Source organism: Eucyclogobius newberryi, unplaced genomic scaffold (assembly GCF_026437365.1).
Source record: "Eucyclogobius newberryi isolate DKJ021-1_F unplaced genomic scaffold, fEucNew1.0.hap1 SCAF_22, whole genome shotgun sequence".
Taxonomy (NCBI): Eukaryota; Metazoa; Chordata; class Actinopteri; order Gobiiformes; family Gobiidae; genus Eucyclogobius; species Eucyclogobius newberryi.
This window is the reverse complement of record NW_027315857.1, coordinates 10,182,002-10,204,840: the sequence shown is the minus strand read 5'-3', so window position 1 is coordinate 10,204,840 and position 22,839 is coordinate 10,182,002. Positions and strand designations below refer to the sequence as shown.

At 40.6% G+C, this 22,839-nt stretch overlaps 1 protein-coding gene across 2 annotated transcripts in view; it reads left to right on the top strand.

Annotated features, from left to right (window-relative positions):
- Nucleotides 1-22,839, top strand: part of afap1 (actin filament associated protein 1) — a 64,622-nt gene that overhangs the window by 29,094 nt on the left and 12,689 nt on the right. For both annotated transcript variants that reach the window (XM_072458795.1, XM_072458796.1), the window contains exons 4-8: nt 12,981-13,089; nt 13,175-13,386; nt 13,469-13,648; nt 18,475-18,561; nt 18,998-19,073. In XM_072458795.1, coding sequence (XP_072314896.1) covers nt 12,981-13,089; nt 13,175-13,386; nt 13,469-13,648; nt 18,475-18,561; nt 18,998-19,073 — 664 coding nt within the window. The remainder of the gene's footprint in view (nt 1-12,980; nt 13,090-13,174; nt 13,387-13,468; nt 13,649-18,474; nt 18,562-18,997; nt 19,074-22,839) is intronic.

Sequence of the window (22,839 nt, the reverse complement as noted above, 5' to 3'; positions counted from 1 at the left end):
ACTGTACCAGCCCGTTTAAGGGGTCCGAGGCAGACTCTAAGAACTGCTAGCTTCCAAAAGTGTCCAGCTCGCTTAGCATCTTTAGCGCAAGATGATTGGACAAGAAAGAACACTCAGGTGAAAAGAAGATGGTAAAAAGCATCATTCCTCACCAAATGCTGACTTGATAAACTGGCGTATGGCATGATGGGAATATGACTTTATGTGTTGAGCCGACGGATTTAGCTAAACAAAGCTAGCGTACAGTAGCATCAGCTGTTTCCTGTTTATCGATGCACAGCCCTCATGTCAAGACAGAAAATATTATATTTCCAGTCTATAAAGCATCGAACATTATCCAAACCCAAAGCATCACATAAAGAGGGGTTAAACTTGCATGGAGGTGCAGAAAAGTGAAATAAATGCAGAAAAAGCTGATGATTAATTAGAGGTAGTTTCCTGCTCATGTTGCAGAGCTCTTCGTCTGGGCCAGAGCCTTGAGCCATGAGACGCGCTTAAGCATTCCAAAGTGCTCTAAAGTGAACTGGACCAGGACCAGTCCAAACGGGGCTTATGTTATTGGTGACTTTCAACTTCAAGAATATAAACATTTCACTTTGCTAGAGCATGTTTTCCTTATTGATTACATAGCTTTTTCTGAAAAAAATCTTCCCAAATGTTGAACCTGATCAGTCGTATTGGTCACTAGGCAATCGAATCGCTATTACAATCTGTACATTGACAATAGTCATGTTGCCCCGAGTCCCCAAAATACTGTAGACGGGCCTGCTACTACTACTACTACTACTACTACTACTACTACTACTACTACTACTACTACTACTACTACTACTACTACTACTACTACTACTACTACTACTACTACTACTACTACTACTACTACTACTACTACTACTACTACTACTACTACTACTACTACTACTACTACTACTACTACTACTACTACTACTACTACTACTACTACTACTACTACTACTACTACTACTACTACTACTACTACTACTACTACTACTACTACTACTACTACTACTACTACTACTACTACTACTACTACTACTACTACTACTACTACTACTACTACTACTACTACTACTACTACTACTACTACTACTACTACTACTACTACTACTACTACTACTACTACTACTACTACTACTACTACTACTACTACTACTACTACTACTACTACTACTACTACTACTACTACTACTACTACTACTACTACTACTACTACTACTACTACTACTACTACTACTACTACTACTACTACTACTACTACTACTACTACTACTACTACTACTACTACTACTACTACTACTACTACTACTACTACTACTACTACTACTACTACTACTACTACTACTACTACTACTACTACTACTACTACTACTACTACTACTACTAAATACTACTATAATTTTATGTGCAAAGACAGATATATGTTCAAAACTTCAGTTCCAGTCATAATTGTTACCTCAGTGACATCTAAGTGTGTTCATTCCCCTGAGCAGAATGTGTGGCGTCCATAGCAGCGCTGTGTGACGTGGGGCCCGTGCAACGTGGGGCCCGTGCGACATGTGTTGTGTGTTTTACAGCCTCTTGTAAAACAGCGGGGGCCCTGTCATGGCTGCTCTGTGTTTTCCTCCTCTGGAAACGTATTTACATCACAGACGGGAATGTTATTTGTTAAATGAGTACATTATAAAATCTTAATCTTGATTTGAGTAGCTTTATCACAAGCTCTAGAATATGTCATTGTTTTCATTTATTTAAAGTTTCACTGTGCCTTTTTTCACACTTTCTACATAAAAATAAGTCAGTAAGTAAGAGTTTATGTAATATTCTGATTTATTGTTTAGTATCACTTAGGCTCACAACCAAACTAACTTGTAATTTAGTCATTGTTTTGCTTCCACACTGTGTTTCTTTTAGGTCTTATATTAAAGAAGGAGTTACAGCTCAGATGCATGCTTTTTTTCGATGTACTTAAACAAAATGTACCAGTTTCCATATAAAACTGTTAGTATTTGTTCTCCTTAGACAAGAGCAAAAGCTTAAAATCTCATAAATATTGTAGTGTATGAAAAAGTCTTTCATTTTCAGCCCAAACTCTCTTCATCTGGTTTCAGAAGTTGTGTAAATTGTAGCTGACTGGGACAAAAGAGTGAGACAGATAAAGACTAAAAATAAGAGAGCGTTGATGTACAAGAGTGTAGTGGATAGTTTTACATTTGTGGCCATTTACAAAAAACTAAATCATATTGTTAATGCCTGAAAATATTTTTTTTTTTTTTTTTTTTTTTTGGAAGTTGTGTGCAGTTATAACTAAATAATCTTATTATAAATTAGAGCAAACATATTTAGTTAATTTAATTAAAACTTTAAACTTCTGTATTCATGTTTTTCCTGTTTGTTTTATTAATTTATTAACTTTTATTTAACCAGGTAAGAACCCATTGAGGGTGACCTGGGACAAATGCAAAGTTTCAGCACACAAATCATAAAAACATTTACACATCTACAGTAAACAAGAGACATAGTATAAAAGATTAAAAAACAGAACTACTTTTAAATGCACTTACATTTTTGGAGCAAAAACCCCCTCGGCGACACAAGCTCACACAACCTGGAGAGAGTTCCAAGCTGTGGGAGCAGCATAGCTAAATACTTGCTTTTCCACAAAAAAGGACACAAGTAGTGACCCTCTGCTCTCTGCACAAGGACACAGGTAGTGACCCTCTGCTCTCTGCACAAGGACACAGGTAGTGACCCTCTGCTCTCTGCACAAGGACACAGGTAGTGACCCTCTGCTCTCTGCACAAGGACACAGGTAGTGACCCTCTGCTCTCTGCACAAGGACACAGGTAGTGACCCTCCGCTCTCTGCACAAGGACACAAGTAGTGACCCTCTGCTCTCTGCACAAGGACACAGGTAGTGACCCTCTGCTCTCTGCACAAGGACACAGGTAGTGACCCTCTGCTCTCTGCACAAGGACACACGTAGTGACCCTCTGCTCTCTGCACAAGGACACAGGTAGTGACCCTCCACTTTCTGCACAAGGACACAAGTAGTGACCCTCTGCTCTCTGCACAAGGACACAGGTAGTGACCCTCCGCTCTCTGCACAAGGACACAAGTAGTGACCCTCTGCTCTCTGCACAAGGACACAGGTAGTGACCCTCCGCTCTCTGCACAAGGACACAGGTAGTGACCCTCCGCTCTCTGCACAAGGACACAAGTAGTGACCCTCCGCTCTCTGCACAAGGACACAAGTAGTGACCGTCCACTTTCTGCATAAGGACACAAGTAGTGACCCTCTGCTCTCTGCACAAGGACACAAGTAGTGACCCTCCGCTCTCTGCACAAGGACACAAGTAGTGACCCTCCGCTCTCTGCACAAGGACACAGGTAGTGACCCTCTGCTCTCTGCACAAGGACACAGGTAGTGACCCTCCGCTCTCTGCACAAGGACACAGGTAGTGACCCTCTGCTCTCTGCACAAGGACACAGGCAGTGGTTGTATGATACTTGTACCTATGTCACATCTGCTGCCCATGTCCAACCAGGAAGTAGACTTATAAACTTCACCAAAAGTGTCAGTCTGGGGAAAACTAAACTAAACTATTAAAAAAGTAAGTAAGATATTATCTTAACTAACATGTCTCTTACACGTACACTAACAGTCAGGGATGTCATTGATTTCAAAATCCACTTTCCTGCCATGTTTTTATGATGAATCTGTTTTCATTGTGCTGGAGTGGGCTTCCCCTACTCTGTGGTGTGGTCTGGTGCATTACTGGTAAAACATTCAGTGACATCACAGTACTGCTGTGTCACAGGCTCCAAACAGGGAACACTGGTGTGTCGTGACAGCTCCTGACAGCTCCTGACAGCTCCTGACAGCTCCTGACAGCTCCTGACAGGTCCTACATGGACAAGGAAGCCAACTCCAGGCTTCCATAGTAACCAAACAACCATCGTGTGAGACTTAGCCTGGGCTGCCATTAAGAGCACACAAGCTAATCCTTGACCGGAGAAAAGTATTTGGAAAAAGAAACTGGAGTAATGATGGTGATGGAAAAGCTATTTCCCCGACCTTATTCCTCGACTTTTTCCTGGGTTTTATGAGGCCAAGTGTCTTCTGACACATGATGTGATTGTTCTGACTTAATGCTGCACTGAAAGACTGATGCAGGATTGGTCTGTCTCAAGTCATCATAGTGCACCTTTAAAAGTTCAATATTATGCATTGATTATTTATTTATTTTAAATTAATTTGAAAACTTGACCCTGGCTATTCCATCTAGTTTAACTATTAAATGATGTATGTGTCTTGAAAATGATAATAATGCTTTGGATTTATACAGCGCTTTTTTGGACTCTCAAAAACACTTTACAGTGCATTATTCATTCCCTCCTCAGCTAGTGGTAGGCTTCTATTGTAGCCACAGCTGCCCTTGAGCAGACTGAAGGAAGCGGCCTCTCTCACCCCCACCAATCATTCACTCACACACTGTATACACAATAGGCAAAGGAGGTGAAGTGTCCTGCATGAAGACATGACAGTTTGCACGAGAGCCCCAGCTGCCCCCCTGTGGCCCCTGGTCTCCCATCCCATAACCTGGCCCCGTCTTACTTGATGCACTTACTTGATTCAATGCATGATCTGAGGAGATCATGCATTGAAAGGCAGATATGGCCACAAAAACCTACACGTTCTGATAGGAGGTGCTAGCCCTGAACCTGCTTGTGCATTTAAAGTGAAGTAGTTCTTTTGACGCTAAAGACAATGGTCACTATAGACAAAAATGTAAACTGATGAAGGAGTAAGGATTTTAAAGGAGGAGGAGGTTCATTATGATCTTAGGTTTACCAGCTAAATGCTGGTCAGGATTACTGGAACATGCATGAATTAAACATACCATAAATAAAAACTTAAAAGTTTAAAGGGAAATGTGTATCACCAAGAAGATTAATGTGGCTGGTGAAATCTTGGGAATTGCATTGGTTCTTCTATTTATAGTGCTTCTTTGTATTGCAATAGCTCTCTGGAACAGTGAGCTAGAGTTCCCCAGTCTGCGCCAGACTTTAAACTTCCACACCAAACATTTCCCCTCCGTGGCACTTATTGCAAAACACTGGAAGCCCAAGTTTACTTAAAGACAGTGCTACTGGTCGAAGGCCACCAACACAAGTCCATCAAACCAACCCACTCACGATACCGTGTATTTGTACGTTTGTGTGGACAGAACTGTGAGTAAACGTCTGGAAAAGATGTACATTTATCTTCAAACGGTTTATGTGGGAGGATTTAACATAGGAAAGAGGGAGGTAATGGATCCCAAATGCATCCCAGACAAGAGACGCTTTAATTATTGGATATAGCAAGTATGGGGCTAAACTGTATCATTTCAGAATTGCAGTTTTAGTCAAAAAGCTGTAACTAATCACTTGTTTAGTAGTCAGTGGTCCCTAGTCAATGATTAATGTTCTGATTAGTCTATTCGTCAAACTATTTCTATTGTACAAACTTTTCAAATACAATTCTAACAAAATAAAGGTGTAAAAAGCCCCTAGTTAGTGACTATTTTCAAACAAAGTGTATTATTAATGAAAATATGATACTGCTGCTGCTGTCTTTGTTATCAAAGGTATTTTCAGTGTTTTAGATTCTGTACAGTCCAGATAACAATTAGAAATATTAAAAAAAAAACTACTTCTTCAAAGTCAAAAAGTCACAATTACTCGATTAATTGTTATGTCCTGATTGTGTTAGAAAGCTGTCACAAAATGGTCAAGTATAGCTGCATTTTAACCTCAACCAAGACTTTCTAAAAATAACACCCTATTATCGTTATTGGAATTGTATATATTTTTAATTTGATAAAAGAGTCATCATTACTTGGTTTGTTCCTGTAGGTTGGGTGTACTAGCCCTGCTCTGGTCCTGGTGTAGTCCTGATGTAGACTTGGTTTGGTCCTACTCTAGTTGTGGTTGAGTCCAGTCAGAACCAAACTGGGGGTCAGAACCAAATCTCAGGGGTTTTGTGCATTTTAATGAAAGGATGGCATGCTAATTGGTTCTATTAAATTATTATTACTATTATTTTTTTATCATTAAATGCATCCTTATAAGACAATAGCTCACCAACGTATCCACAGATAAAATAGGTGTCTCTGGGAGAAAAAGGTTGTGAACTGTAAAGTTAAATTCTGCGTTTAGTGCCAGTTTAGCCCCATTTTTTTATGTTTGTGCAAATGTGAACAAATAAGAGCAACGGATTTACCAAGCCGGACACTAGTTTGTACAAGTGCCTCTATGGTGTGTTTAAACAGGAGGGTCTGGTTGAGAGGCTGAACGGGGGGATGCGATAGGGGGAGTGAGGTGGTGGAGTGGGGCCGATGACACAGCGTTCCAACATCAACACAGATGGAAGTCATTTGTGTGGAGAAGAGCTGCCCCACATTCTGCCTCAGCCGCGCTCAGAGGGCTCAGCGCACAGCTCCAATGCTCCGGGGCTAAAACACTTCACATAATTCTACTGCGTAATGCAATTTGAAGTTTTGATTCTCCTCAAGGGGAAAGTCAATTAAGTGGTGCAGGAGAGTATCGCTCAACCGATTAATGAGAGAACGTTCTCAGAACTTCTGTTTGTACTGTTGTAATGTCAGCTGGTATTGGCTTCACACTACCAGATGGAGGCAAGAGCCAGGTTTGCCCATTTATTGCATTGAACTTTGCCATGAAATATCCTAAAGGTTAATTCACAAAAGCTGAACCTGATCATTTTGATGTACTCGCTATTATATCAAAAATCTGCATTTAAACTACATAACACCACATCTGTATTAGATATAATTGGCCTATGGAATATTGTGATGTCATCTGAAACCCAGCAATAAGATGGTGGTCTCCGTAGTAGTGATGTTTAAAGTAGGGCTGCACCGACATCAGAAACGATTGCAATATGGCTGTTAAGTACTGCCACAACAGTATTTGAATTTAGTCTTTGAGGACATCATTTCAGTTATATTAAAGCAAACATGTTCCAGCTTTAATGTATTAGTCAACTTCTGTCTGTAAAAACGTATTAGAGACAAAACAAAGACTAAAGCGAGACTGATTTAGACAGAAAAAGGAAAATAATGAAGAAAATTTGCCCATTTGATTTTAAATTCAGTACTTTTCTGTCAGAGGACTTTGATTCTATTTCAATTATTGCCAATATTTCAATATATTGTGCAGCCCTAGTTCAAAGCATCGATGCACCAATACTTTGGATTCATTTATTATATACAGTTATACATACAAAGAATACATCTGCAGAGACACAGAAACACAAACAGGATTGAATTAGCATTTTTGTTAAAAGGTTGAATCTTCATCATGCAGTTTAAAAGCAGAAATCATTGCTGGACTCAAATCAAATGACAAGGCCAAGATATTTCTAAAACTTCCCAATTTTGGCTTTCACTTTATTTTTTGGGTCAGGTCACAACGGTATAAAAGAAGTGGAGAACATAACCATTAATCATCCTTGCTCTGCTCAGGGTGCAGCCTTCAAAGCACCTCAAAGGAGAAACTACATGTACTCACCCAACTTTTCCAACAGCCCAATGCACGGATTCATGTGTGGTTGTACTTCAAGATAAAAAAAAGAAAGAAAGCAGAATAAATTGTAAACATGAAACAAAGCATGCAAAGGTGAGCGATTCTTGGAGGTTTAGGGGACCGAGTCGGATTGTGTCTCACTTTGAGCTCATTAGGACCGTATTAGAACCAGGCCTGGATTTGGATTCGAATGAAGTTGTGTGTACTTTAATGTGTAGTACTTTTATACAATGATCCTGTGCCTTAGATTGGAGCAGAGATTTATGGGGCCGGGGGCGTGGAAAGTATCAAAGTGACATGAAAAGATTAGGCTCCACTGTGTGCACATGCCAGAAGAGCAGGTCCGTAAATCTTAGAGTAAACCTGCTGGGATTTCTCTCTCTAGATCATGTCATGTTCAAAGTGTTTGGAAAATGGTAGACACGAAAAACAACAACTTAAATTCATGAATATTATAGTAAGAAAACATTTTTGGCAGACAGAAAGTTGTATTAGATTACAATTTACTGTTTTTTCAATATTCTCTGTCCATATAACAGCTGTAAATAAGAGTGTCACTATTGTTATTATTATGTAGTATAAGAGTTTTCCTTTAAGTGTCTTTTTATAAGTTATCTGTTTTTTTGTTTTTTATTGTTTACTTCTGTGCCTACTTTGTGTTGCAACTATGGAATTTCCCCATTGTGGGACAAATAAAGGCTTATCTTATTTAAGAAACAACACACAGATACGCAAGCTACTTGGCCATTCCAAAATATACCTTAATGGGAGTAAATTGAATTATACAGACATTCTGCTTGGTTGCATGGTCTATAATTGAACACGTGGAAAGAAAAGGAAGCATTTTAATGTATTTTAACAGTTTCCAAAGTTTTGTTTTAGTTTCTTTTGTTTTTCTAGATGTTTCTGCTTGAAATCGCATTCGGCCACAGAAGGATTTTACTGAGCTTACATGAAGCAACTGTTGGGCATACGTTTTCTGCACATTCTCTTCTTTTAAATGCATGCCATGGAATTGCATAAACTGAATTTTACAAGTACCGTAAGAACCTTGGAAGCCAAATATTATTGTTAACCCAGTCCTATCTCCTCTCCGCTCTTTCCCATATTTTCACCTCATTGTGAAGCAAGAGAAACACAGGAAACACCCAGCCCACATTGCGTCTGCGCGTTGTTTTTCCAACTCAACTAAAGTGCAGTAATCTTACTCTATGGTCTACTGCACGCTAATGCACAAGTACCAGAAAATCCATATATATATAAAAGTTTAAACATAGAGGAAAGAAACTGAGTCAACTGCATCAAAGTTTAAGCTAGAAAGTGTGGTCATCAAAAGTAATTTATTCTCGAGATACTTTGCATATTTTACCCAGAGCTGTCAATTCTGGAACCAAACAGCATTGATGGTTGTTGCCAAGGTTAACTGGGGACAAAAGGTCAGCCATATTGACTGTGTTCAAATGCAGATGTGTCATTAGCGCCTCCACCTCTCTGCATTTCATCTCCTCTCGAACCTTCTGCTTTCAATTTGTTGCTCTGTACCTTTGTTCGACCTCTCAAAGCTTTGAAGATTGCACAGAGGGGAGGAGTGTCCAATTGTTGACCTCCACTTTTTCTAGAGCTTCCATGTAAGAGAAGTAAGATGAAAAAAGGTCAATTGCGTCAAGCAGTGAACATCTTGTGCACAACATCAATATTTTTGGGATTATCTGGACAATAGTCATTTTTCCTATCTACTTGAAATGTTCTAATATCACCTAATATATCTGTTCGAACCAATACTAGTGACTATATACAAATATCATTTCTGAATCATGTCTTCAGAAAACACAATTTGATCAATTGCCCATTTCTAGAAAAAGGGGTTCCACAAGGATCTGTCTTTGGACATCAGAACTTTGTAGACATTTGAATACTTCCATACAACTGAAGCGGCTGGTGTCTCGGAAAAGTGTGTGGTCACTCGGCTTTGTGACCCTGAGGTGCACATGTAGCCTCAGCCTACACAGGAAGCTGAGCAAAGGCCAACTGAGCGCTGCGGTTGCACTGTTTGACTGTGCGAATGTGTGGAAGTGGGAAAAGGGTGGTGCTGGAAAAGTCTTCTCTCACGTAGTTTATCTTTGTATGACGTCGTCTGAAACAAAGCTTACAAAGAGCTTTCAGGACCACAAGACAACTTTGAAGGTTGGAAGAGTTATTTAACTGTCAATTTGACCACAGTTCTACTTTTTGGACGGCCAGGCATTGATTCAGGATTGTACTGTATACTCACATTACGGCGTAAATCTCAAATAATTACAATTAGTCAGGTAATAATAAACAGCAACAGCAGTTTTATTGTCTGATAAATGTCATGACATGTTTAAAAGATGTACTTTGAACAAAATCCAGACTTGAAAACCTAAATCTCAAATCAAATTGCAGTCATAATACCAGAAAAAAATCACAATGAATGTTCTTTGATTCAAACTAGTGTTGCCCTAACTCACACTCTACTTTTGTTGAAATGTAATATTGGAAGAAAAACATTATTATCGATCAAAAAATCTGTAAGGAGTTCTTTCTTAAGTCCACTCAGTTTATCCTCTCAAGTGACCTAGGGCAAATTCATTTTTACAGCTGTCTGCCTACGCATTGCAGAAATGGATCCTTGTCTCAAATGTTTGGATGTGCTTTTCAGGCCAGAAACGAAGCGTCCACCCAACCTCCCACTCCAAGTACTCAGGCCGAGGTCAAGACTCCTCTACCGCACTCTAATTACACATTATGTCTTTGGAATTCAGTTTTTTTCTGATGCGACTTGAATGTGTCTGCCTGACATGCAGCTGTTGAGGGTTTCGACAGTATTTTTGACCCAAGCCAACAGGAATTTGACCATGACAGGGCTAAACTACCTTTTAATGTTACAGTTTATTGTTAGAATGAGGGTGTTCTTCGTAGCTTCGAGGGCCGCTGTTGGTTACTGGGACCAGTATTGTGGGAATGTTAAGACCCTAGAGTCTAATTGAAAGTGAAAATTTACTTGTAGTGTATGATTGAGGCTTTGGCAAACATGACTAATATACAAACTCTTATCAAATTTTCACATTTTTGTAATCGAACAACCGTTATCTGGACCATACACAGACTTTAAACCACGGAATGTGTACAATTAGGGTTTCTGATGGGAAAACCTATTTTGTCTGTGAATATACTCCATCAGGATGTCCTCAAGTAGTTTCACTTTAGCTTTAGCCTCAAGTAGTTTCACTTTACCGCTATATTCATGATTTTTTTGTCAAAACAACTACCGTATTTATATTTTCTGGACTATAAGTCGCACCGGAGTATAAGTTGCACCAGCCAAAAAATGCACAATAGAGAAGAATAAAACACATGTTAATATATATAAGTTGCACTGGAGTATGAAATGCGGTTGCAAGTGTGAAAATAACAAATACTATCACATATAAGTCGCTCCGGAGTATAAGTATAACTATATAAGTATAAATATAAGTATAAGTCGCACCCCGGCCAAAACTGTGAAAAAAGGTGCGACTTATTGTCCGGAAAATACAGTAATTGAGTCATCGAAAGATAAAGATAGATAATTGCAGGATTAATCTATTAGCAAAATATCATCAGTTGCAGCTTTAATATCTTAAAAAACATAAAGTTGAACGTTGAAAAGATGGTCTGATGATCGTGTTATTGCACAAAACATTGTATCACTCTCTTATAAAACCCATTGCAAATCCAACGTTCTTAAAGTTTGCCGCAAGGAACGCATTTTGCCCCTAAGAATTACTTTGCGTCACAATCCTCTGAGAACAGAATCAAAGCAAAAGGCAGACTTGTGTTTGCGTGCGCGTCTTTCAACTGGTTTCAAGTGTGTGCTCAGCGTAAGCAAACAGTCGTCTTCACCTCAAGAGTCTCTAAACTTTGAGTCACTGCATAGCACAGCAGTGGGATCACATTCTCTGGTCTTTGGCAATACAGTCCGCTTAGCTCCAGGAAGAATACAAACAGTCTTATTAGTTTCTTTATGATGTTATTGTTACATGGAAGCTTTATCCGTAGGTGATACAAAGCAGTGCACTCTCCGTCAACAGTCGCTCTCCCTTTGTCTATTTTCACACCCACGTCTTTAACCTGGAATGTTTTATTGTTTAACCAAAAAGCTCCCCGTTCCCTTTGTTTCCTTTTAAACATTTATTCTTCAGCGCTGGTGGCGACCTTAGTGTTTAGCGGGTCGGTGTGCTTTCGCCAAGAAACGAGTTCATGTACCGCGGCTTCCCCCTGAGGAGCCGTGATAAGGTTTCGGATGGAGGCCCGGCTTGCCACTTGAAAAGAGAGAAATGAGACGGATGAAGAAAAGCGTTAACAAAAAGGAGGGTGGGTCTATAATCCGAGACGAGGAACAAACCCTGGCCGTATGAATAGCCGTCGAATTGTTTCATAGAGTTTTGTTCTGCGGTATCGTCCCAAAATAAGTGACTTTCAGTTGGATGGTTGTGTATTTTACCTGCCACGGTTTGGTCGGATGACTTTACTTGTGGTTTCAGTCGGAATTCTACATGACTAAAATGACACATGAGTTTAAAGGCCTCAGCGAAGCATCAGCTGATAAGAATACGATTTTAAAAAGTTATTTTCCATCCTGTGGCGATCTCTAAAACGTCACAAACGTTAAAAAACCTTATTTATTACGGGCTGGGTGTTTTCGTCTCAAACAACTTATCAATTTCCATGAATGTTACCACAATATGGAGGTCATTATTAGCGTTATCTTGCTGACAAATTGAGTAAATCCTTTGAATCTATCACGTCGCTATGGCAATGGATGCTAACATAGCGGCATTGCAATAAGCTACAACGTGTAAAGATGCTTTGGAAGTAGGTCATCTGTGGAAAATGACTGCGCCCTCTAAAAATAAAACTCAAAAGGGTTTTTTCAAAAGAGGAAAGGAAAATGCCTGCAGTTTGATCATAGGTTCTATTAAATGTGTGGTCTTATATATGTTTTTTATTGGTCGACAACATTTTGCCCGCTTTGAAGTTTGCTGGTACTGGCGCATTTCCCTCTACTTATAAGAGTTCCATGCTGTATTGCACTGTAAAAGCATTAGCTAACTGTCATTTTCACTTCCATTGGTGTGGTCAGACTCCTTTTCACACATCCACCACATTTGTGCCGTTTACTTTGCTGACAAATAATAGGAAAATCATTGAACTTGAGCTTTCTGACAGCGTTTCGATCTTTGCTGCCAGTATGTACACACTCCAGAAGCCAATTTCATCCTTATTTGGTGCCATGAGTTTCACTTGAACTTGCCTTACGTCTCAACTTTGATATGTGTAAAATTTATGTGATATTTGTGTTTTTGCAGCCTCCAAATCATGGTCCACCACCTCTTCCAAGTACCTCGCTACCAGAAGGCTACTACGAAGAAGCTGTCCCTCTGAGCCCTGGCAAAGCACCGGAATACATCACATCCAGTAAGTACAATTATCAATGACTTTGCTTTTAATATTTGACAATAACATAATAACGTGACAAACTTTCCTTCGTGTGCATTCTTAGATTATGACTCTGACGCCATGAGCAGTTCTTATGAGTCTTATGATGAAGAAGAGGAAGACGGAAAGGGTCAGAAAATGCGTCACCAGTGGCCATCGGAGGAGGCGTCCATGCATCTCGTGAAAGACGCCAGAATATGTGCCTTTCTGCTACGCAAGAAACGCTTTGGACAGTGGACCAAACTCCTTTGTGTGATTAAAGACAATAAACTGCTGGTTAGTACTGTACATGTAGATATATCTGGTGTGCATATCATTTAGTTTAGTCATTGATTTGCATTTTTTTGTCTGTTATCAGTGTTACAAGTCATCTAAGGACCACGCCCCCCAGATGGAGCTAACGTTGTCTGGCTGCAGCATCACTCACGTTCCCAAAGACGGCAAAAAGAAGAAGCACGAACTTAAGATTGTCCACCAGGGGGCAGATGCGTTGGTGCTGGCTGTCCAGAGTAAAGAACAGGCTGAAGAATGGCTTAAGGTACAAGAGTACCATTCCTACAACGCTTGAGTAGGGGTTCCTCAGGGTACTATCTTGGGTCCATCACTATTCATAACTTGATATTATAAGAAAACATGGCATCAACTGTGTTTTTGAACAACAAAACAACTAAGAACGTGGGCCCAATCTGAATCCAGGCTTGCATCTTGAACATGCACATCACAAAACTACTCACAGGTCACATTAGGTCTGGGCTTCCTATAATTGTAAAAGCAAACCACTATTGCACGCAGCTGATTCGATCGAGAAAACTCAACCACAACATTCAACATCTGCGGAACACATACCTTAAGTCTGGGACTAAGTTCACGCGTTCCCTCTGGAGGTTTTAAGCCAGATATTATTGAGCTGTATGTGAGTATTGAGGCATTTGCAGGTCTAAGAATAGCTTTTGTTTTCGTGTGATGGACGTCTTCCTGTTGCATAACACAGGCTCCTGCTGGTTTGAGTCTGATGTTAGGATGTTTTAGGCAAGGAAAGGCCGGTTTATTTGTCGAGCACAGTTCATACACAAGGCGATTCAAAGTGCTTCACACAACAGGGAAAAAAACATTCAGTTTACTTCAAGTTCTTATAGTTCAGGTTCTCCTCTGATCCTTCTCCTCTCGGATCCACACCTTGTTTACACTCTGATCTCTTCTTCCAGACTCTTAAAAGCTCTTCCAAACAATCCCACCTTTTAGACAAATAGAATAGAATAGTTTGCGTTTGAAGCCCATTTCTTTTTGTTCAATGTTGCGGCTTCAAGACTCCTGACCGTATAAGTCCAAAGTAGTCCTACCTCCTTCCTGCTCACCTCACGTTGGAATTCTTGGCTCATGATGGATAATTGTGTGCTATTTTAGAATTAAAGTTTGGAGTTTGTGCAAAGGTATTTTCCTAATCGTTTGTTCCCGGTTTCCTCTGCCAGTTGCCCTCTGATACAGTTTTACTAACATGAGTTTGGACTCGTAGGCGCCCCAAAGAATGAAATATACATTACCTACTTTGTTACGCTGCAATACCCTTTATAACATTTTACAAAATAACGTAATGCTATAGCGTACTGTAACATTTGAAGCCTTTTGTTTAGTCTTGATTCAATTTGTCACAGTCAATCAGTAATTGTTCAACATTTGGCTGGGACATGAAAAGAATAAAGTAATCTCTCTGTAAACTAGAGCTAAATCTTACAAAACAATTGACCTATACATTACCTTACCAAAGTGGTTCATTATTGAAACATTTTCTGTTTGTCCTGTTTATTTATATATTTAAACTTCGTGCAATCAGCGATATTCAACTGCAACAATATTTTAAATTCAAACTACAGAAAATCTTCAATAATTTATCATTCATTACATTTATATTACAAGGTTGAGATGCAAAAATACCCGTTCTTCATTTGAAAAGTTGCAAATGTCTGCAATACACTGCTGTGCAAGTACATTTAAAGTAATAAACTTGTGTCCAGGTACTTCATAAGTGCAGCATCCTGGACAGTCTCTAGAGAACACTGTTACACTAATGCTTTTCACAGACTGTTAGCAAACCACCTGTTTATGTAACGTGCATTTCCACGCTGACCTCTGACCCCAGCCCTCTCAAGCTTTAACCTTGCTTTGAAAAATATGCCATTATACACTTAGTTTAGTCAAATTATATTGTTCTCTCTAACAGAACTGTGTTCATATGTTTTTAAATAGCTTTAAACATATTAATAAGGTTAAATTATCAGACAAATTTGAAATGAAATGAATCACAAAAGTGCAGAAATATCACCTTATTCACCTTATTCCAGAAGCCGCCATCCTGGATCTGTTGTATCAGTCAACACAAGGCTGCTGACCTCCAGAGACTGCACAGACTAAAACGCCCTTTTCAGGCCACAAAGGGAATCTGTACATTATTGAATTGTTGGTGCACATGAAGACATTTTACACATTTTACACAAGTCAATCTACTTCAGAGCATATTTTAGTGTCAAGACTTTTCCCTCGTTCTCCATTCAAACCAATGAAGTGCTGATCCGTGGCAAAAAGAGGGAAAAGTGGGCGGGTGGAATAAGGTCAATAGGCTACGGTACATTTATTTAATGCTACATTACTTTCTGTATTGTATTTATATCTAAATGTTGTTGACTTGTTCAGATGAATGCCCTGCAGACCTCTACATCCTGTGCATTACTGTGCTCATCACATTAGCATAAGGATGAAACCACAAAGATATAGTAGGGTCCTTAAATACGTACTCTTGGGTCTGCTCGGGTATTTAAACTATGCATGCAGAAGAGCTAAGCATCTGAGAGAGTTCTTCAGACCCCAAAGCCACATCTTCATGAAGAGATTTGATCAGCGCAGATGCCAGTACACTCTGAGCTATGTGTGAAACCTGAATATGTTTCCATCTAGTTCTCTTTCATACGGTTATGGCAGCGCTGGAAGAATGCGTTCCAAGCCTGGCAATATTTAAGACACTTCAGCGTCCTCAGACGGACAGGAAAACTAAAATGCTTATGTTGATGTGCTTTAGTCTTAGCAAAGCTCACATGAACCAAAGTATTTAGGTTCATGTGAGCTTAACCCAATTCTTGTCTTAATAACTCCATCCGTAATCATTTTATTTACTGTAATCACGTTTTGTATTGACTCTGTGCCATTCTTTTTCACTTTTTTTAGACATTGACAAAAATGTATTAATTGTTGACGGAAATTACTTGGACAGAGTTGCTCAAAATGACTGCATTTATTTTAGTAGTAGTAGTAATAGTAGTATTTTTTCAATAAGTCGACTAGTCAAAAGTACTTCTATTGTACATTGAGACTTTTTAAATATAGTAACCAAATAAATGTTGAATTATGGTGACGGAAGGTTCTAGATAAAGAAAATTTACATTTATTATTGATGAAAATTAGAGCTGGTTTAATATTTTTGATGTTAATAATGCTACTATTTCTGTTATAAAAGGTCTTTTGGTGTGTTTTAAAGTCTGTATTGATCAGATAACAATTATGATCATGTCAGCCCTTCAAAAATACTCAAAACAATCTTAAAATCCCTGACAAAGAGTAATAAAACATGAATGTGATCTGTACATAGAAGTAAAGATGTAAGTACCACTGCATAGATTGGTATAAGCTCTCTCACATGGACAGTTCTTGTCTAATAGAACACATTATCTCAAACTTTGTAGAATAGATCACTAAACTAGTCTGATACTGGATTGTCTGCGTATCACCCGTGCCCTGCCTTTGATTTAGCCTGACTGACATGTACTAGAGCTGCTGTCTGTCTGTCCCGGCCTCTCTCTCCCCCAGCCAAACCCATGGAGCCACAGCCTGTCATTTCCCCCGCAAAAACCCAATTATGCCTGCTCCGGGCCAAGACCACAGACCTTAGCATGCTTGTGGAGAGCGCTGTGGAGTTTCGCTTGTGTGTCAGGGAGGACATTAGCTTAAGAAATCTGCCGTCTTATTTTCCCCTCCGCGCACACCCTCGCCGTGCCAGATCTGGTGGCGGTGGTCGGAGGTGCCAGGGTCACGGTAATGCAGGACGGCGCCCCGGCTCCACGGTCCCGCAGTCGGAGCCGTCGGACACTGTTGCGTAAAGATTCCATGGCTGTAGTTGTGGGATCTGATGTGAAGAGCAGACGGTCCTGTGTCTGCACTTTTACTCTCAGTGTTTAAAGCGTTCGATCTGGACTGTATATCCTCGCTTTATCTACTTGGAAAGATGAACTGTAATATTACAGCAGGGATGTTGTCCCGGCTAATATCGTGTTTCATTTTGAAAAGTACTTCAAATATGGTACTTAAGCCTGTAATTATTCTGGTCCATTCAGTCTACTTCAAGTATGGTTCATGAAGATCAAACATCAGGGCAATTTAGCACAACTCATTCAGAAAGCTTTTCAGACCGAAGCTGTGGTTATGATCGTAAATTAGTTGTTGTTTTTAAATGTATTTTTACACATGTTTGTTCTTTTGGTTGGCTGCATACACAAGCTCTTATTTACATTAGGGCTGCAGCTAATGATATTTAAGATATTCCAAGTGGACATAGAGGTTTCTATCATTAAAGGTTGTATTATGGTGACTGAAAGGCTTCTAGATAAAGAATATTTACAAATGAAGTCGATTATTGAGTTATTTAGTGTTCATTTTGACATTTCAGGAGACATTTTGATGCACAATATTGATCTAAAACAGCTTATTAATGGGAACAGGTCTAATGACCTCCTGTTTAAAATTGCAGAACTGATAAGCCCCGCCTCTTTATGGTGACATTTCACTGCAAGAAGCAGCAGATTGTCATTTACATTTATTTCAGAAAAGTGTCTGAGGCATTTTAGAACTCTACATGTGTCACTGAAAGTCTTTATATTTAAAATAATCACAACTAAGTAGAGGGATGTGGGCGGGGATAGGGGCTAGGTGAAAACAGGTATTTGAACACAAGCCACAGTTGCAGGACAAACAAAACGTTGGTTAGACTGTAATGTTAAAATACAATGTCAAAAGCTCATTTTTGGATGTTGCATAATACATCTCCTTTAATAACCCCATTGTCTTTGCAATAAAAGGTCTTAATACTGTACAATTCATGACCAAATGATGACAGCTATCAGAATTTCTTGATTCGTTGATTAAATAATGTCATTAACTCAACAGGTTTATAATAGAATTGTTTAAATTGCTTAGTATTCACATTTTTCTTGAAATCTCGCTCATGCTGTCCTTTTTTCCATGAATCCCACCTACAAAGTCTACTATACATTGAATGGATTCTACTATTCATCTTTCATTATTTGACTTTTCTTTTTCCAGGCGATGAGAGAAGTCTGTGCAAACGGCCACGTGGAACTGGACCCCACACGACCGGCTTCTCCTATTTTCAAACCCGACTTAGAAAAGGTAAAGTCCAGACTCTGAAGCGCTTCGTCTTCACGCAATATTATTCATTCTCTAAATCCCACTATTGCATTTTAGGTGAATATAATTAGTACACATTATACCTGAGTTTCATGCACATTTTTCAGCGTATGCACAGGGCTCGTGAAACATTTTCCAAATAAACCATAACTCCACACGGCCCACGAGGGAGCAGAGTATATTATAGGCTTTTATTAGCAGAATACACTGGAGCTGTGCAGGACTTTAACATTTTGTGCCGTCGGCTGGAAAATGAGCTACATCTGAGCGCTTTTACGTGGCGGACCGCTCCCCTCTTGGCAGCGTAAACAAACCCGGGCTCTATTATTCGCCCGTAACATGTTGCAGATGCCTCTTAATGCCTTTTTTTTTACTGCTTGGAGCGCGTCGGTGAGGCTTTGTTACGTTGTCGTTGCAGAAGGCCTCGTGCGACAGGCCCAGCTCGGACGGCGAGGCTCCTCATGAGAACGGAGTCGGGGAGTGCAAAGAGCAAGGTGGGTGCTGGAGAGGACTGGAGAGGACTGGAGAGGACTGGAGAGGACTGGAGAGGACGGGAGAGGACTGGAGAGGACTGGAGAGGACTGGAGAGGACGGGAGAGGACTGGAGAGGACTGGAGAGGACTGGAGAGGACGGGAGAGGACTGGAGAGGACTGGAGAGGACGGGAGAGGACGGGAGAGGACTGGAGAGGACAGGAGAGGACTGGAGAGGACTGGAGAGGACTGGAGAGGACGGGAGAGGACTGGAGAGGACTGGAGAGGACGGGAGAGGATTGGAGAGGACTGGAGAGGACTGGAGAGGACTGGAGAGGACTGGAGAGGACAGGAGAGGACTGGAGAGGACTGGAGAGGACGGGAGAGGACTGGAGAGGACAGGAGAGGACTGGAGAGGACTGGAGAGGACTGGAGAGGACGGGAGAGGACTGGAGAGGACTGGAGAGGACGGGAGAGGATTGGAGAGGACTGGAGAGGACTGGAGAGGACAGGAGAGGACTGGAGAGGACTGGAGAGGACTGGAGAGGACGGGAGAGGACGGGAGAGCACTGGGGGGGACCGGGGAGGACCGGAGAGGACCGAAGAGGACCGGGGAGGACTGGGGAGGACTGGAGAGGACCGGAGAGGACCGGAGAGGACGGGAGAGGACGGGAGAGGACTGGAGAGGACTGGGGAGGACTGGAGAGGACTGGAGAGGACTGGGGAGGACTGGGGAGGACTGGAGAGGACCGGAGAGGACCGGAGAGGACCGGAGAGGACCGGGGAGGACCGGAGAGGACCGGAGAGGACCGGAGAGGACTGGGGAGGACTGGAGAGGACTGGGGAGTTCTGGAGAGGACCGGAGAGGACCGGAGAGGACGGGAGAGGACTGGGGAGGACTGGAGAGGACCGGGGAGGACTGGAGAGGACGGGAGAGCAACCAAAGCAGTCAATTCCTTGCCAATTATGACACAAGCGCTTCACTTTGGTTCAGTCGCCAAGATGCTTTAAGTCTCACACGCTCAACTGATGATTAGAACCCAGAAATAGATAGGTTTAAGATAAGATTTTAATGTCCAATGCCTTTAATGTCCAAACATGCGGAAATTTTGGTTTGAATAGGTTTTAAATATTGTGGTGCACTATGTCTCTGGTGGAGGGTCCGAGCTATGATGGGCACGACTGATAAAATGTGATTCTTTGTTTCATTTTCATTCGTGGAGCTTTTTTGTTGTTGCACAAATTAACTTGGGCTAAATGTCAAATGTCCAATGAAAGTATCGGTAGTTTATCAGTCGTTGCTCCGACTAGCTCGTTTAGTAACAGTAGGGGGAGATATAGGACACTTCAACTCGTTTCTCCTCAACAAACAGACTTAGGAACATCTTATTTAAGGAGAAAAGGTTAATTTTTATGTTATTTTTTAGTTCATCACTGACCTGTAACCTGCTTGTCTCCATGGAGATGTTCATTGCCTTACTTATTACTATACGAAATATTTAATTCACATTTTCCAGGCAAAGCAAGCTGATGATGGACCCTACACCAGAAAAAAAATAATATCACAAATACATGAATTGAAATGTTTTATGTGAAAGCAGGACCCCATTCCTTATAGTTCGGGTTATTAAACTAAGAGAAAATTTTGCTAGAAAAAAGCCCACTTTATCTGACAATGCTTCAAATTGAAGTTTTCTTTTGCCCTTCCACTGTAAAAGTCCTGACTGCAGATTCCTGAGCAGCAGTTTGTCTGAAGTCCACTGGGTCCAGTTGAGTTTGAGGCAGTGATTCATGCTCTGGGCTTGTGTAAAACCTTATGTAATCTGTGTAAAAGAAGAGTGTTGATCTCAGACAGGTTTCATCTTATCACGCTGGGCTTTTCAGGGAGGCAGGTTACGGCCCTCAAATGATAAAAGACATAAACTACATTGCACAGTGTGGACATATGACTTCACTAAAACAACACGGACTTTTCATCAAATATAGAGGGGTGCATGTAACTGTTAAGAACCAAAGATAAAAAGCATGGTTTTGTTAATAATATGGTGAAATATTATGCGCTGGGTTTTGTCTGTTGGATCTGATGCAGAAAATTGTTGCTGGATGTGATTGGACGGGTTATGCAGTCCAGGATATCTGCGTAGGATCTTTCAAAGTGGCTGTTGTTGACCCAGAATGTCTTATAATTGAATAATAATCATTTAAAAACCAGTCGCATAAACTCACATGGCTCAGTTTTATGAGAAAATATTACGTTTTATGAGAAAATAAAGTACAGATTTGTTTTCCAAGTGATCATTGTCTAAGTCATTTCCCTTATGGTTTAGTAAAGCTTGTCTAAGATATCACTGGATTTATAAATCTCTAAATGTATGTCTTCTCTGATCCCGGTTTAGCTGCAGTAATACAATTCTGCAACTACAACTCTTTATATTTCATATCATAAAAGGACTCGAACTCAAACCAAGAACATGTGTGAAATGTATATATGGCTTGAGTTCTTTGAGGAAAGTGTTGACAGGAGCACGTTGGACCTGCCGCACATGTAGATCTGATCGTTTCTAGAAAGCTGGTGATGCTTTTGCTGCGTAACCGTTCAGTGCACGTCAGCTGTGTTGGCGCATTCCTGCAGCGGTCCTGCTCCGGCGTGCCTCGTGTTACAGTCCTTCACGTAGCCGCCGCTCTTTAGCTTAATCAGGCACATTCTTTCCACGGCTGGTAACGAGGCCGCCGAGCTGATTTACTGGAATCAAATTCACCTGATCACACTTTCCTCGGCTGTGCAAGAAGCGCTTTCACATCTGGGGCTCTGCTTTCCACCCCGGCCCTCCATTGTGTTTGGTGTCATCCATGAGGTCACCATGGTGACTGTCACATTGCATTGGGCGAAAATAGAAATATGGGAAAATACTTAGATTCAATTGTTATTTTTTTGTGCAAGACTGCAAAGCTATGGGGCAGTTACAGTAAGTGTGACATCATGTGTACTACTGCAAATAGAAGCGGGGACGATACTTCAAGAAGAAAGAAGTTTGGGGTTTTGGTCTTCAAACCACCAAGAGCTTTGTGTCTGATCCTAAAATGTAACACCTGGAAAGTAGGAAATGTATTAATGAATTAAGTCTACCAGTAGGCTTATAATATTATTAACATAGCCATGCAATTTAATGTGTAAACTCGCATTAGCCAGCTGCTAACGACCTGAAACAAACCGCTCAGCCTCAGTCTGGTCCCTCCTGACCACAGTAATACACTTCTGGACAAACAGGGTCTTTGGGGATGTTACAGAAGAGGAATCCTTTGTTTTTAGACTTTTTGTTGGCACAGCCTACAGTGAGCATGTGGCTTTCGTCCTCAAGATGGCATTAGCAACACTTCGGACCCATAAATAAAAATACTTAAAACCATAAAAGAAGAGGAGATCCGAGGCATTCTGATTTAAAATAAAAGGACTCAGTACCGGGTTGATATTGGGGAGCAGGGGTGGGTGATATGCCAGAAAAAAAATCATATCACAATTGTCTAGAGCCAAGATCACACTTAGGAAATACAATTTAGACCTCTGCAAACAGTTAAAATAAACTAGTTCTGTTTCTCATGTTTTAAGAAAGTAAAAATCAGCACCTTTCATTATTTTGCATTAAGGGATTTCTTAAACCATCTAAACTACAAACTGCAGTCAGAAAGTGTATGTGATATGTGTATATGAACCGCACATAGAAAAAGCACGTTTGATTATTTCCCCTTTTTTTTTTCCAATGACAACATAGTTTTGCACCCGTTGACCT